Raw genomic sequence first — 16,101 nt, 5'->3', positions numbered from 1 at the left:
AGAGAGGAGGAGGGTGTGATGCAATCTGAACGAGAATACATCGTTTGCATTGTAAATCATGTAAAAAAGCATCCAGTGGGTGGCAGTGGTGCCTCGTGCTTGAAATGCCTGCTTTTACAAAAAGCTCATTTTCTCCGTTTTTTGCCCAGGAATCGCCATTTTCATGAAACTTATCCATTTTGTAATGCCGATTGCTGAAGAATGGAAAAAGATAGAAACAAAAAAGACGAGAGTCTAAACTATATTTTGGTAGGCTCCATGTTTGTATAGCATTAGAACCAAATATTCTGTGGGCCTTGCAAGATCAGTCAAAATCCAGTAAAACGCTGGGATTGAGGGGGTTGCTCCAGTGAAACTGGCTGGGATTTAATGAGTTTAATGAAATTTGAAGCGTGACCCTGACGTCTTTTGCTAGCGTGAGCCGTACAACTGGAACGGGCAGGTTAGCCCCCCCGCGTGGACGGTGTTGACTCACCATGCTGTGCAGACGGACCTCACCCGTCTCCAACAGGCCATTATGTGAGTTTCTATTGCACGCGGGTGAAAATAAAACAGCGGCTAACATACTAAAAAGGTTGCGTTTTCCGCCTCAGTCGCTGGCAGTGCTACAGCGGACACCATCGAACCCAGCGGGTGTGCTACTCCCTGTTGCTGCGCCTCCTGAGGGCCATCGATGCAGAGTGGGACCCTCCCCCTGTGAGAGGGGACCTGGTAGGCTCTCCACCTGGGGGCACCTCAAGGGGGGGTCGACGGGGGGTAAGGGTCATCATCTGGAAACGTCGGCCTCATTAGCTCGTCACTGACATTCACCGAGTTGTTTTGGTTTCGCCAAAACTGTCTCTGAGCATAACACGGGGGAGGCGCTTCTTGTGTCCAGGAGAGGCAGCTGTCAGACAGCTTCAGGCTGTACACAGAGCACTGCCTGTGCCTGATGAAGAACATGCGGCAGGTTTTCCCCTGCACCAGCGCCGCCGCCATCACGCGCTACGAGCTCATGCTGAGGTAACGCCCCCGCTGCTGCGCAACCGTCGCATCGCATCACATCGCATCGCATCGTGTGCCGTGGCGGGAAACGTCTGACCTTTTCTCGCTGCCCACCAGCCGGCTTGGCCATGCAGAAACGTGAACCCTTTATCCACTTAGCCGTCCGGCCACCACCACCACCGTTTCCTAAGAATGTGATGTCAAATTTACTTCAACTTCAGTAAATTACTCCAAGATGGCAAATAGCTTCAGCTTTTTACATTGCCCAAAGCCAATTTTCAAGGCAATCTGTTGCTTCAAAACAAAAGTTCATGTTCATGTCAACTTTATTGTCAAATGTGCTAGCACAGATGAAATTTCTTTACTCAGGAGAGAGAGGAGCCGCTGCGGGTGCCCGCGCCGCCATCAAAAGAACAGTTAACATAAAATGACAAATAATACAAGACAACACATAAGAATATAACACAATATAGAACATAAAAGTAACACACTATGATCATAATCCACAGCGAGTAGGTTAGGAAAAAACAACCCAGCTTTTTATGATAGTTTATTTTTGTGTGTCTATATCAATAATCCAAATGTTATTGGCAATTTATTTATTTATTATTTATTTTTTGGGGGGAAAAAGAAGCAACTTTACCTTGTCAGGGATCATCGCATATCCTATTGTATGCATCCATTTTCCATGAATGGCATATCTGCTCTGACCAAGATTTGAACCTTGACTTCTGTACTTACCACGGAGCCATCCAGGCACGAGTTAGTTTTGTAAGAGTGTTACCAGCTTCGGCCCTTCAGGCTTCCCAAATTCAATCCTCAATCCAGTCTGCTGGGTCATCATAATTAAACCAGCCTCGGGTATCTCAACCTTTTCAAAATCCACAGCGACTACTTTGTTCGTGCTTTCTGTGCATACATACATTTTGAGTACAATAACACAGAACGACTATCGTCGTAAAAGGGTGTTCTTACTCCTCCACCAGGGGGATCGGCTACATGCAGAACATGCGGGCCTTTAAGACCGTTTGCCCCCTCCGTAACGAGCTGCACTTGGACATCACAGCCGCCGTGAAGGTAACGACAGTGAAAGTGGAATCATCCCTCTGGAGTCTTTTTAATGAGCTTGCGTTTGATTTTAATGACCGACTACTTTGAAGTGACTTCACCCTCTCCACAGAAAGGAACCTCTGAGTGGTACGAGGGCCTCATTGCGCAGTACAAGGCGGAGGATGGGGTATGTGCACGCAAGGGGCAAACACTTCAGCGTTATTTTGGACAGTACCTCATTGTCAAGAATGGCAAAATTCATGTGTTTTGGATGTAGTCGCTGGAGGAGCACCTGAAAAAAATGGTCACGGTGGTGGACGCTGTCTGCGCAGACATTCAGAGAGCTCAGAATATCTACAACAAACTCTTCTACAGGTGCAATCGAGGCTGGAACTTTTTGCTAACATTTACTCCCATTAATATTCACCTCTAGGTGTTTTTTTTCTCCCCACAGTGCGGTCAGAGTGGATTTCTTCAGCGTGTCCTACAGGCAGCTGGAGAAGCTGGTAGGTTTCCACAACCGTGAATCTTTGAAAGGAGACGTATAAAGTCATCATGTTATTTCACAAATATGAGGTATGAAAACTAGCCAAGGTGGCTTTTTCATGAGCTAAAAATTAGGACCTGACGGATATTGATCTATTGAGACCAATTCGAACATTTGTCATCATAAAATTCCAATACCTGATTAACAAACGATTACCGGTAATGCCGATTAAACTGTCTTCGAAAAGGAGACCGATGGCTTTTGCCAACTGATGCTGGGCACTCACTGATGACTAGCAGCTAGCGGCTAGCTGCTAGCCGCTACCGCAACTGCTGCAACATTGTACACTGACAGCGTAATTATTTCATTTAATTTAATACATTTTCCTAAGCAAGGTATTCAATTTACCTGAAAACTTGTTTCACGTCTAACACCAATTATTATATTTTTATGGTCTTTTATTATTCTTATTTATTTATTTTTTTACAGGTAGCCGATGATGTCAATGTGGCCATGGAGAGGCTTTGCGGCACCCTGGAGCTAGAAAGTTCCAGACTGACGCAGACGATGGGCGAGACCGTCTTTGAGCTTTTCATGTCCCTGAAGAGCCTCAAGGGCTTCCGGGAGGTTCTTCCTCTCAAGTCCGTCATAGCCGCAACTCGCACGCTTTCGCTTAGCCAGTGTCCCGTTACTTTTGTTCATACATGCCATGAGTCATGCTTTTGTTGCTTGTCGTGTTTTGTTCGTCGTCCTCCTCCGCAGGGATGCAAAGATGTTGGCCTTAACGGGATTTCACAACTGGTTCAAGTCATCCATTCACAAGTTCCTGCAGATTGTTCACGACAGGTCATGTGACAGGATCTGCAAAGCGGTGGAGACGGACAAGGTAAGACGCCCTGCCCCTGATTTGGCACTCGCTTCTCAAGTGCGGTAACCATGGCGATACAGCTCTGCGTCATCTGCTCCACTGGGGTCACATTTAGTAATTGCTTCTCTATGACCAAGCAATGGACGTCTTTTTTTTTTCTTTCATTTTCACTGTTCGTCCGGGAACAAATTTTCAACTGATTCTTCTGCAAACATCATGTGGTATTGCCTCACCTGAAAGCAATATCCCTGATGTTTTTTCACAGATACTATATTTGAGATGACAGGGGTCAAAGGTAAAAAAAAAAAGAGCTCCCTACCAGTCACAATTTTGTGACGTCATATATTTTACGTGAAAAGTAGAACTAGTTCAAGTTGGACTGGCGGTTTCGAAATAATGGGAACTTTTTAAATGCATTTGATATTTTATAAATACAGTTTATGTCACAATTAATAAAATGTGTGAATTAATGGGAATGTATAATAAAAAAAGAATATTGGAATTAATATACTTTTACATAGAATAATTATACAAACAAATTTAACTTGTGAATTCATGGCAACGTATTGCTTTGAATAATTTTTTTTTAAAATAATTGAGTGAGTTCCAGCATCGATTATTACTGGAAATTATTTTAGAATACAAACTTGTCACCAGTCGCGTGTTCCCTCCGTGCACAGACGTCATCATCACAAATCAGTTGCACACAAATAAAATGTGGTCACCTGATGCAAATTTTCTTTCCCTCTCTTCTCCTTTAAAAATAATAAAGACGCTTGACACACATTTTAATCACATGCGACTGATATTCCAATTAAGTCGATTCAAAAACTCTTTGCCAGTGTGGTTGCTTTTTGAATTGATATCTTAACACAATGCGCATAAGGTGTTTTTGATTAGGACACCTCGTATCGGTTTCAGATGGAAGCGGTGCAGCAGGCCAAGCACAGTTCCTCAGCGCTGGAAGTGACATCCTGCTTCCGGCAAGTCCGAGACATCTGGCTCCAACTGGCTTGGCCGGACTCAGCGGGAACATTCATCTTCGTCACCCGCTTGACCGACGTTAGTACCCCCGCGCTCGATAACACGCAAGTTTGCTTTTGAAATGGCGATCGTTTCGGGAATCCACAGTAAAATGTCTGCAAGTGAGTTTGATTAGTGTTCCATGGATTAGCTGGGAATGGTTATGTAATTGATATAAAGTATAAGACATTTTACAAGCATCAATGTCACCATTTTGGAATCAGATGATATGCCTGGAAATTTTGTTAGCATTCTTCTGACACATTAGATATGACTGTACATTTAAACGAAGTTATTCCCCATTCATTTCCACGGAATGTTTGTAATTTTGCAATGTTGTGACTAATCCCATCCCTGCTTGTCTCAGAACTTTTGTAGCGAGGCTGTGTACTACTCAGAGATGCTCACGCGCAAGATTGAGAGGAGCCAGCTCGGCCGGGACCACAAGAGCTTCATAGTTCAGGTAAGTAAGGCCCATAGCAAGGCGTATGCGGCAAATGGCAGCGAGATCCCAGCAGGGGCATGAAAGCGCAGCGTTGTGATAACTCTGTTAAAAGAAAAAAAAAGCAAGTTGTTGCCTGTCAGTTATTCATAGCGGCACCCTGCCCTCTTTGTAGCCCTGCTTCTTTTCCTTCAGCCTTCTCTCCACCTCCGCCCTATCTCTCTCTCTCTTTTTCTCCTCCTGCCTTCCTCCTCTTCGCTTCCCGCTTAGCTGTGCGTGGCCCTCAACGACGTTGAACACGTACGCGTCTTCCTGGGAAACCTGCCTCGCGAACTGGACTGGCCGGGCGTGGAGCGAGCCATGGAGGAGTCGTGCGGCGCCGAGGGCAAGGAACAGGTGTTCAAGGCTCTCAATGGGCAGCTCTTCAACATGGACCTCGACCTGCAGAGGGAAGCCAAGCACCTCATCATGCTGCTTACAGACAAGGTGCAACCACACCATAACTTAAATCCTCTTTCACTTATATTGAATTGAATACACAGGATATTTAATATTCAAATGGATGATTGTGATTTATTATATTTTTTTATCGTGCCGATATTTTTTCTCTTTGAATTTGATGCATCCAACACAACAAAATCGGAGATGGACAAGTAACGAGGACACCCCTATTTATTTCACCAAGACATTGCCCAAACAAAAACATTCTGCACCTTACAACCGCGTGGCTTTGTAGTAAAAGAGTGCGAGTACTTGCCTGGCCTGCCAGCAGTCCTGACCCGTCTCCCATTGAAAATTTGTGGCGCACTTTGAAGCGCAAAATACAACGCGTCCTCCGTTCCCAACACATATCGTTGTTGACGTGCAGATGGTGCCTGAGCTTCGGCGTTACATCCAGCACATCAGCTTGTCTCCCGACTCCATCAACAATGACGACGTAAGGCCTCAAGTCACTTTGTTGCAATGTTATGACCGCGTGTGTGTTTGTAGCTTGAGTGTGTTCACGTTGTCGTGAGCAGGCTGTGGCGCCCCTCATGAAGTACCTGCAGGACACAGTGGTCATCCTCACCGACACGCTGGTGAAGGACAACCTCATCCGGTAATTACTGCCTTTGCCTCCCACCTTCCTATAAATATTTTTATTATACCGGGGACAATGTGTGATTAGCATAACCATTATGATTTATAATTATACCTTCTGCCTAAATGCTTTTCCCTGGTGCCTGTGATTTGCAAAGGTGGCGCAGAATCACAGATGACAATGCAAAATCTAAAAGAATGACATTTTATGCACATTGTTCACATTTTAAAACGGGTCCCCTAAGCGTACTGACATTCTTCCTGTCAAAAATACACAAAGGATAAAGAATTACAGCAAACGCAGATTAGAATTGCTCGATTTTGTGCGCCCCGTTGCGTCTTAATGCTAATGGAGACTACTGCTTTCTTTACCTTGATGACTGGGGGCGGACCTTCGGCTATTCGGTTTTGGAAACTTTTCCGACCCCTCAAGAGACTTAAAAAAAATGTGTGGTGTTTTTGGAGATTTCTAGAGACTGAATGTTTTTGGACTTATCAGGGTTCTGCAGAGCCTGTGGGAGCTGCTGCTGCGCATGATTCTGGACTCAGTGACAGAGAACCGAGGCGTTCAGGTGGAGTTCTACAACCGCTTCCAGTACACTGTCGAGGTCCGTGCTTGACTCTTTTCACACAGGTGCCGTTTGTGCGAATGTGTCTCTCAATTTCTCCATCTTTGTGTGCGCTCGTAGACCTTATTGCAATTTCTCCAAGGAAACGGTCTGTCCCTTGAAGATATGAAGAGCGGAGACTACAAGGTCATCTAAGACACATTTTCTTTTTGCTCTTGTGGCTAATGTTTTGATGCTAACGGTTGTCTCATGTGTATGATGCCTGCGGCCGCTATAATCCTGATTAGAGAGTTGGAATGATTGCATGGAAATTATGCTAACCATTTCCAATCGACTGTAAGACAAGATAAAATGTACTGACCGCGCAAACATGTGCCCAAAGACCCTGGAGGAGGAGCTGAAGATGAACAAGTGTTCCTCTTTCGAACTGATTGAACAGTATTACTTGGAAAAGATCTCCCTGCAGGTGCGTTCCACCTCACCGGACATCGATCCGGCCACCAGACACTTGTTCCCGTTGCACGCCACTTGTGGTTTTGATGTTGTTGTTGTTGTCAAATGGGAAAAAATGTTGGACACTTTATTACTTACGCCATCCATCCATCCAGATTTTTACAACGCGTTTCCTCATTCAGGCGGAGAGTGAGTTGGAGTGTATCGTACGTATAGTATAATTGACTGTAAAACTCAAACAATCACTAAAACAACTAAACTAAAAATGTTGGCAGAAAAAAACACTAATCAAAACTAGCTAAAATGCTCCAGAAAATAAATCATTAAAGCTAGCTGAATAAAAAGATAAAATCAAATCAAAACTAACGATAATGAATAATCCACAACTATTATAACTCTGACAAGCTCGCCGTAATGAGCGGGTCTTCCCAAATAAGCGAGACACCCCGATGATACTCTGAGGCGGTGCGCATGTGTGTGCGTTACAGAAAACCCTCAAACACACACGCTTCGGTCGCATCAGCGTCAAGTGCTACTACGACGCTCCTGAGCAGAGGCTGACTGTAGAGATCCTGCACGCCGCCGACATCATGGCGCTGGATGCCAACGGTAAAAGCCCATCTGCTCTGAAAAACGGTTGGGTCGACAATTGTAAATGTTCAATCCGATTTTCCTCATTTGTGATTGAAAGTTTGGAGAAGCCCAAATCTGGGAAACATAAACAAACAAGACTAACAAGACTATGTACCCCCCCACACTCACATCAACTCATTCAGTTCCAGCCAATTCGAGACCAAGTTTGAAAAGACGTTTAAAAACGTCTTTGGGAGTGAACGAGTTAAACAAGATGAGGTTTCTGTGGTTTCATCTGTCATTTCTACCGATCCCGACGTCAGGTCTGAGCGACCCGTTTGTCATCGTGGAACTGTGCCCCCACCACCTCTTCCCGCTGGCCAAGAGCCAGCGCACGCAGGTGAAGCTGAAGACGCTGCACCCCGTGTTCGACGAGCTCTTCTACTTGTGAGTGCCCGTTCCCGCTCGTGTCATTTAAAGGTCACGCCGGGGGTGGCTTATGTGCTTTCGAATTTGTTATTGCTTCGCCACTCCATTTCCTCTTCGCAAAAGGTCGCTCCGGTTTTACCTTTCTCCACCACCTTTTATTAGCAACATTACATCCTGTCGGCGGATTATATAGGATCTAACATCAAAGCTAATTAAGGAGACGTTCTCTCCAAACAAATTTCAAAAAGTCCGTGTTGAAGTCACTGAGGTTATTATGTATCCCCTACTTCTGCTGAGTTTTATTTATGCCTATTATTGTTGTAGTATTGAAGCTGTGCTCCATTTGGAAAAATTGCTGGTGGACCACAGGTGTCAAACTCAGGGCCCGGGGGCCAGATCCGGCCCGCCATGTCATTTTACTTGGCCCGCGAAAGCAAACCATGTGTGTCAATTTGCATGAGCCTCGCGAAAATGTGCACCGAAATGTCAAATTGTCGTGTAATAAATAAGAAATGAGATTTTGCAATCATATTGTTATGCTGTTTACACTCCCTTGAACTATAATTGAACAAACTATTATAGTTGACTCATTTCAAAAGTAGTTATCCAATCATTTGTCATGTACAAATAATAATGCGGCTGAGAGGATTGAAAATGTTTGTGGTTTCAACGACCATTTGAGGGAGGATGTAACGCCGAAGTGGCCCGAGACAGAAATGAGTTTGACACCCCTGCGATAGACGATTGAATAATCCTAACCCACGCACGTGCAGCCACGTGAGTCCCGAGCAGTACAGGCACAGATTTGCCTGCTTGACCTTCACCGTGATGGACTACGACTGGCTGTCCACCAACGACTTCGCCGGCGAGGCCGTGGCCCCGCTCAGCGACTTCTGCTGGCCGGGCAGGCCCAACGCCACGGCGGCCGGCAAGAGTGTGCAGCCCTTCATCCTCCACCTGTCTCGCAGCAAACCCAGCGGTACTCTTTTCTGCCTGGAACCCTCTCATGCACAAATTAGCCTGATATTTCGTTCTATCAGCAGAACCATTTTCATCGCCGGTTTAACGTGGTAGTCTTGAATTTGCGTATCATTTAAACTAGAATTTCCTTAAAATGTTTTTTTTTTTCTGACTGGATCTTTTTCCAATGTACAGTGAAACTCCTCTACAACGAAACCTAGATGGGCGAAAAAATACCCCGTAGTGTGAAAAAAATCTTCATGCATTAACACCTTTCCCACTCTCCTGTCCCCATGCAACGAAAACCCCCCCTGTTGCATTATACGAAATATTTTTCTCTGCTCTTGCCTCGCGACGAGATTCACTACAACGAAGTGTGTGTGTGTGTGTGTGTTTATATCTGAGATCAAATTTGCTACAGTGAAAAACCCCCCTGTTGTGAACAATTTCTTGCTGCAAACACGATTTCGTTGTAGAGGAGTTTCACTGTACCACTTTGTAGGGTTGCTGTTAAAGGACGTGATGGGATCATGGATTTCTTCTTTTTTTTCTGCTTTCCGTCCTGCAGATAAACCGATCATGCGGATGCTGGACGCTCGGGTGGGCGACAGGGAGGCTCAGGAGTTTGTCCGCAGGCTGAAGGAGATTGAAAGGTCCATGGAAGAAGAGTAAAAAACAACAACAAACCCCCCCCCCCCCACACACACAGAAAAAAGACGCCCTAGGTCAATGCGTATCAATGTTCTCTGACCATGTCTCGCCACCTGTGCTCTTGTACCGGTACAATGTTTACAATTTTCGGGTTGTTGTTGTTGCTAGTTTTTTTTTTCTTCTCGTTTTTACAATATTCAAATTTATTGGTTTGGTATGCATACCAAATTGACAAATTAAGAGGGAGTGACTGCGACCCGATGTTGTCTCAGTTGAACTCCATTTTAGGAAAAACTATATGTGACTATTTTATTTTATTTTTTTGTTACGTTGTATTTGGCGTATATTTGATATGTTAGAATTCCAAACTGTTTTGTGGAAGTAGCACACAGTCGAACTATGAATCTTTACCTCACGTGGGTTTTTGGTGGTTTTTGGATGGTGTTCGATGGGAGGAAGCTCAGGGTACAAAACTTGGCGGCGAATCATTGAACATTTTTTCCAACTTTGAGTCGTATTTGTAGCTGTTGTATGAATTCAAATGGATTTGGATTCGGGCCTTTAATTAGTATTCTCAATTTAAAAAGACTATAGCGGATGTCAACAGCCAACAAAATCAGAAGGCTTTTTTGTCCCAAAAAGTAATTCACCTGGTACGGTTGTTTTTTTTATTTTTATGAATGAATGTGCTGCATTGTATACTTCATTGGTTAATATTCCATCCTCCAAACCACTTAGAAAAGTTCTTGTAGCAAAATGTCGTATTATTAAGCGTAGCGCGTCGGCCATCTTTGTGGAATGGGTGCGTTTGTAATTTTGTGCAAGTTTCTACTAAATTACGTCGACAAGATGCACTTTTTGCATTTTGATGTTGGGTATTTTAAAAAATAAGTGGGGAAAAGAAGGCAGTTTTACTCATTCAAGTGTTTCAAGGACGAAAAACGCTCATCCCCATCTTACGTGATTAAATTTGGTGAATTGATAAATTTCTTTACGAAAGAAGAAAAACATTTGAATGTATTCCAGTCATTAAGTGTCTCTTATCTGCCATCTTTGTCCCCCCGATATTTGTGGGTGCTTTGAAAATATTCCAGTTTTAATGCGTTAGAGTGTTAACACTTTGTGATATTTCCTCCAAAATTGTCGTGAGACGTTACTAAACATTCCATTGCACTATCGAGCTCTCACTCTGTGTTGAATTCATGTCATTTTAACTGAGTTTTACCTGAATATTTTTGTTGCACGTATAAAGTCTGTCTACATGATTTTTGTGATTTTTTTATTTCTTTTTTTTGGAAACATTTCAGTCAGACTTTGTCATTTCATCATGTCAAACATCCCCTACCCCCTTCCAAAAAAATAGTGAGTCATAGTGTATTTTTAATCTGCGGTGTGTTGAAATGCTGAGTCATTGCTTTGTGTACAACTACCTGAAAGGAATCAAATGAAACCCTGAATGGCAGCGTAGGCACCAAAGCGTCATTCTAGTGCAGCTAATAAACTCATTGCGTTTCAGATGACAAGAATGCTCATTCGTATTCCATTTTGAGCATTGTGTTAACATATGCACTTAGCTAAGATATACGTGAATAAAAATTCCATTCAATGTTAAATAGAACACTGCGTATGTTATTGTGAGTATTTAGTAGCATCAAGTGCTCTGGGATTATTTTTTTCCCTTTTCAAAGCTTCAGTAACGTTTTTTTTTTTTGTTTTTACAAATGCATATTATAGCTTAAACTGGTCAAAATATTCATTGTTATGCTTGGAGCACAGCATGTCCATCCAGTTCGAAATCTACTCACAGTCGCAACTAAAACCTTGCATAAAAAAACAATCTGATACCGAAATAAATATTCCGACAAATAGAGAATTGTCGCATGAGCATGTTCTTGTGAGCATTTTCTTAGATTTTGTACTGTAGTGCTCTGAACTTAGGGGAAAATCTAAATTTGGGGGTTGATTAATAAAATAAGATATGTGAAAGAATGTAAACTAATATGTCCAAACCCAAACAATACAACGTGATAGACTTTGAAATGATTCATTTTGTTAAAAGTACTGCTTTTCAGTCATCTCGTGGTGGCATGGTGCCAAGGAACTATTGAGAAGTGAGTTGAGGAGCTTCATTTCGACAAAAGTAGCTCTGTAGTGCCGTCTTGTGACAGCTTGGTTCCAAAGAAGTGTTTAGAAGTGAGTTGAGAAGCTTCATCTAGACAAAAGTTGCATTTCGGTGACATCTTGAGACAGTTTAATGCGAAGGAACTGTTGCAAAGTGAATTAAGGAACTTTATTTGGAGAAAGACTTGCATTTTGGCGCCAACTTGTGGCAGCTTGGAGCTATGTTGAAGTGAGTTTTACTGTGAGATGATGCTAAACTTTTTGCAGAATCTCATACAAAAATTATTTCAGCATTTTTTTTTATCAGTACAGGTGTAAACTCCCTGGGCACCTTCATCGCCTCAATCTGAGAAGCATTCTGAAAATAAGCACTCAACTTGAATCATGCTTCCATACGAATGAAAACCAAAAGAAATTGAAGCATTTCAAGAAAGCATTTACAAGGACACCTCACTTAAAAGATGATGATCTGCGCAGGAGTCAGTGGAACAAAAATTGCAGCATTTTTGATGACGTAAACTCTTATGGTAGCTTCTCGTGCAGTGTTGTGCCTTCTTTTTTTTCTGAGGACTCGCTTTCGAAGGCTTTTAATCCATCAGAGGTTGAGCACAACACAAACTAAGGACACATTTTCTTTGAAGCTGTTGGTACAAGAAATAACGTTAATTGGCACTTGGAGTGGATCCGAAGACGTCTTGTTATCGTTGCAGTGAATTCTTTGTCCTTGAATGTGTAAATGACTGTTGTTGCTGTTTATTAGATAATCGAAACGTTTGAGATCTGTCAATGGACTTAAAAAAGTAAAGTGGAAATAAAATGATGTTTACATTTCAACCACAGTTGATGCTTTTTCCGCAATTTAAAACATGTCATATCTATATAAAGAGCCTACAACAACAGCTAAACTCAATCAGAGTGATTGAAAATGGTCGCAAGTATGTGCTGACTTCCTTTTAACGTGAGTCTGAATTTGATTCGTTAATTCGGAACACAGCCACTTCCCCACTTATAAGAGGATGAATTCGCTTTGGAACCCACATCATCTCACTTGTTTCTTTTTTACTTTGCCCAAGCTAGAATGTTAACAATTTCAATTTGCAACATCCACTGTGGCGGGAAATTGACCTTTAATAAACCCCCTGGCACCCACTCCTTTTCTTTCTTCTCCTCTTCATGGCTGTAATGCCACAGCAGCACTATAGGACACACACACACACACACAGGACAACGTGCGAAATGAGGACTGAGCCTCGGGACTCGTCGGAGTGTCTGCGGGATCCGCCGCCATCTTCTGGTACTCGGTGAGTTCATGAAGCAGTTTTTGTGTGTTGCAAGTGTTGCACTATCAAGAGCTTTGTCTTCTTCCTCACTAAACACAGACCAGCGGTGTCCAAAGTCACACCCAGGCGCCATTTACGCCCCCACAGCACATTTATCGTCGTGCTACATATTCGAAAATAAGCACTTTGAATGCTGTCAATGTGGCTTATTGTTTTTTTATGTGCATAGAAAAAGTCTTGGGCAACTCTGACTTGATCATCATCCAGATGGGAAAATCAAAAATAAAAACATGCTAATTAAGGCCAGCAGATGGCAGCACTGGATCCCTCGGTTGAGATCGACGTGTATCGACACGATACTTGACTCTTGTTGAGAACATGACGGACCTTTGGAAATTCGCCCATTACAAGCAGTTTGTGATTGATCAAAATGCTTGTCGCATAAAGTACAATACAAAGAGTGTCATAAAAAAAAGGGAAAGGGCGACAAAGATCATTTACATTTCAAGTCAAAGCGATTATGTAATGTGCACACATACTTGATGTGATGCACTCACACACACTACTAAAAAACATTACTACTAAATAGCATGCAAACAGTTTATCAAGTTTGTCTAATGAAAAAAATGTTATGTGGAATGGAATGATATTTGGAAACACATTATATTGTCATCAAAAGCACATTTTCATTGCTGTTGGTATTTTACACAAGAGAAGGATTGTTCAGATGTTTGAGGTGTCATAAAAGCAAACATCTTTAGCATAAAAGTCAATGTTTCTCTGAAAATATATCGTTTTCTGCCTATTGTGGTGCCCTTTCAATGTGGTTGAAGAGCACCACAACAAGATGCATACAGTGGCTGATGCAATCTCTTCGCTTTTGAACAAACAAAACGGCCACAAACTTTACACGTTCACACCAGAGCTGCTGTTGGTCACAACTCAGTCACCAGTGTAGAAACTTATCAACAGTTTGTCTTTGTTTTCTGCAACAGTCACATTTGCTGACACGTTTTTTTTAATCATTTGGAATTTCTGTTTTCTTCCGCCAGATGCCGTTGTAAATTCAGGTTCATCCCAGCACAACAATGCAACGCGACAACGTTCATCACTCCCCAAAGAAATGTCTCATATATTTTCTATCCAACGGTAGTTGACGTGAACATTTTTTTAATTAAAAAACTAAAATAAATAGTGGAATATATAAAGAAATTATTGGTTAACGCCCATGTAGAATATGCCCATAATAATAACGATAAAAATATTGTACACGGTATGTGTTTTGTTGTAACCACAACACACAGCATATATATTGGCTAAAATAGCTCAGAATTGGACCATATACGTTGTTTCATATTTATTTTTATAATTAAGTTATGTTAGTTAAAAATTTCAATTCATTTTGAACAAAATAAAAAGATATTTACATTTTAAGTTTTCAAAGAAATAAGGAAAGCAAAACTCGATCAAATGTCATTTTATTACAAGGAGTGCCTTATCATTTTAAACATGCATTTATGTGATGAATATTGAATTTGTTTCATATTTTCTTATACCTAATTTGGGCACAACATCTATTACAATTTTTAATATGAAGAACTAAAGCACAACAAAGTTGCACATACATTTTTTTCCCCATCCAGACGGTGCAGGTGTACCTAATATATTGACCCACCGGTGTCAACACCTGCAACGAGGCCCCCGGGGGCCCGAGGGCAGCCCCGACACAGCAGGTCCTTTGTGTCTTGTGCGTGTCCAAATGAGCGGACAAAATTGGACAGTGTGCATCAGAGGAATGCAAACTGGAATGGCGTTCACTTGGCCCTCAGCCTTTCTGAGCGAGCTTGTATCAGGTCCGCCGTCCCTGAAGCGTCCCGAGGACACACCGCTATCAGTACAGTGAGCAGTACACAGTGCACACTGTACGGTCTAACAAGAGGCTTGTTTAGCCACTGCACTGAATGTCCTTAGAATGAAAACAGCCTCCCGTTTGTTTTACTTGATTAGATAGAATGACTATCATGTTCTTAAACAAACAATCAGTTGTGCTGAAAATACACACATGGCTATTAAGTACTCTTGGCTCCTAGGACTGTACATTTAGTGGTGGGAAGTAAGAACAAAAAAGTACTTTGTTACTGTACTGGAAGAGTTTGCAATTTAAATCAGCATATTTGTTACACGCGGTATAAGACTAGCTAACAAAAGCAGAAGGACCGCAGGAGGTTAAAATGATTAAGAAGTGACGCGCAGTGAGAAACAATTCTGCTCAACGGGTAAGTTTATTACCTCTTTTTTTACTTCATACATAAAAATATCACTAAAAGTAACACTCCATTACAAAAAAAGGTAATGGAGTGTACGAAGTAATTTTTGTTTTAAAAAGGACATGATATTGCAAGAACAAAAGTTAAGGTTGTAATTTTACAAGAAAACCAGTGTCATTTTATCTCTAAAAAGACACGATATTGCAAGAAAAACAATCATAATTTTAAAATAGAAAAAAATGTATGTTTTCAATGAGGAAATGAACAATTTTCACAATAAACAGTACAGTAATCATTTTTTTGAGAATAATGTTCAGTATTTATTATTATTTTAGACAATTTGTCAAAATAAAGGCATGAGGTTACGAGGTTAAAATGTAATTTTAATGAGAAAAATGAATGTCAACAAGAAAAATAAAATCATAATTTTATGAAAAAATAAAATATTGTGAGGGATCCGCTTACTTTTGCATAATATTAAAACAGGAGAGGCGAATATTATCCGTGGAAAGTTAGCATTTTGCAAGAGATAATGACTGTCCTAATAATGTGGAAAAAGTCTTAAATAAAGTACCGGTAAGTCTTAGGTAAAATTGTCCAAAAATATACAGTATAATAATAATAACAGACTACACAACGTGGAGCCTCGCCGACTAAATAGTGTGAGATAAACCGACTAAAAAGTGTGAGATTCCCCCTCCCCAGCAGGCCCCTCTGCTTCTAATCAGCACGACGTCGCGAGTTTGGCGAAAACCATCTGCCGAAAGCTTGGCCCCAGCCGAGTGAAACTCAACCCAGATGCCTGCTTGCTTTTTTGGCAGCGCCGAGCGGAACGGCAGTTCCGCCTCCGCCCAACAGGGGGCC

The 16,101-nt window shown here is 42.0% G+C and overlaps 1 protein-coding gene across 1 annotated transcript in view; it reads left to right on the top strand.

The window, feature by feature from the left end:
• The window catches only part of baiap3 (BAI1 associated protein 3), a 30,238-nt gene extending 17,714 nt beyond the window's left edge, over nucleotides 1–12,524 (top strand). The window contains exons 14-34 of the mRNA XM_086132393.1: nucleotides 416–519; nucleotides 594–711; nucleotides 878–1,002; nucleotides 1,971–2,061; nucleotides 2,165–2,221; nucleotides 2,312–2,409; nucleotides 2,489–2,544; nucleotides 3,015–3,162; nucleotides 3,284–3,407; nucleotides 4,311–4,451; nucleotides 4,780–4,875; nucleotides 5,125–5,340; nucleotides 5,723–5,791; nucleotides 5,874–5,953; nucleotides 6,434–6,542; nucleotides 6,624–6,689; nucleotides 6,886–6,969; nucleotides 7,445–7,565; nucleotides 7,853–7,976; nucleotides 8,732–8,937; nucleotides 9,487–12,524. Coding sequence (XP_085988519.1) covers nucleotides 416–519; nucleotides 594–711; nucleotides 878–1,002; nucleotides 1,971–2,061; nucleotides 2,165–2,221; nucleotides 2,312–2,409; nucleotides 2,489–2,544; nucleotides 3,015–3,162; nucleotides 3,284–3,407; nucleotides 4,311–4,451; nucleotides 4,780–4,875; nucleotides 5,125–5,340; nucleotides 5,723–5,791; nucleotides 5,874–5,953; nucleotides 6,434–6,542; nucleotides 6,624–6,689; nucleotides 6,886–6,969; nucleotides 7,445–7,565; nucleotides 7,853–7,976; nucleotides 8,732–8,937; nucleotides 9,487–9,590 — 2,337 coding nt within the window. The 3' untranslated portion in view covers nucleotides 9,591–12,524. The remainder of the gene's footprint in view (nucleotides 1–415; nucleotides 520–593; nucleotides 712–877; nucleotides 1,003–1,970; nucleotides 2,062–2,164; nucleotides 2,222–2,311; nucleotides 2,410–2,488; nucleotides 2,545–3,014; nucleotides 3,163–3,283; nucleotides 3,408–4,310; nucleotides 4,452–4,779; nucleotides 4,876–5,124; nucleotides 5,341–5,722; nucleotides 5,792–5,873; nucleotides 5,954–6,433; nucleotides 6,543–6,623; nucleotides 6,690–6,885; nucleotides 6,970–7,444; nucleotides 7,566–7,852; nucleotides 7,977–8,731; nucleotides 8,938–9,486) is intronic.
• Nucleotides 12,525–16,101: the final 3,577 nt, after the last annotated feature.

This window comes from Hippocampus guttulatus, chromosome 16, assembly GCF_054856545.1.
Source record: "Hippocampus guttulatus isolate MCC_2025c chromosome 16, RoL_Hgut_1.0, whole genome shotgun sequence".
Lineage (NCBI taxonomy): Eukaryota > Metazoa > Chordata > Actinopteri > Syngnathiformes > Syngnathidae > Hippocampus > Hippocampus guttulatus.
The sequence above is the reverse complement of the archived record's forward strand: the minus strand, read 5'-3'. Positions and strand labels throughout refer to the sequence as shown.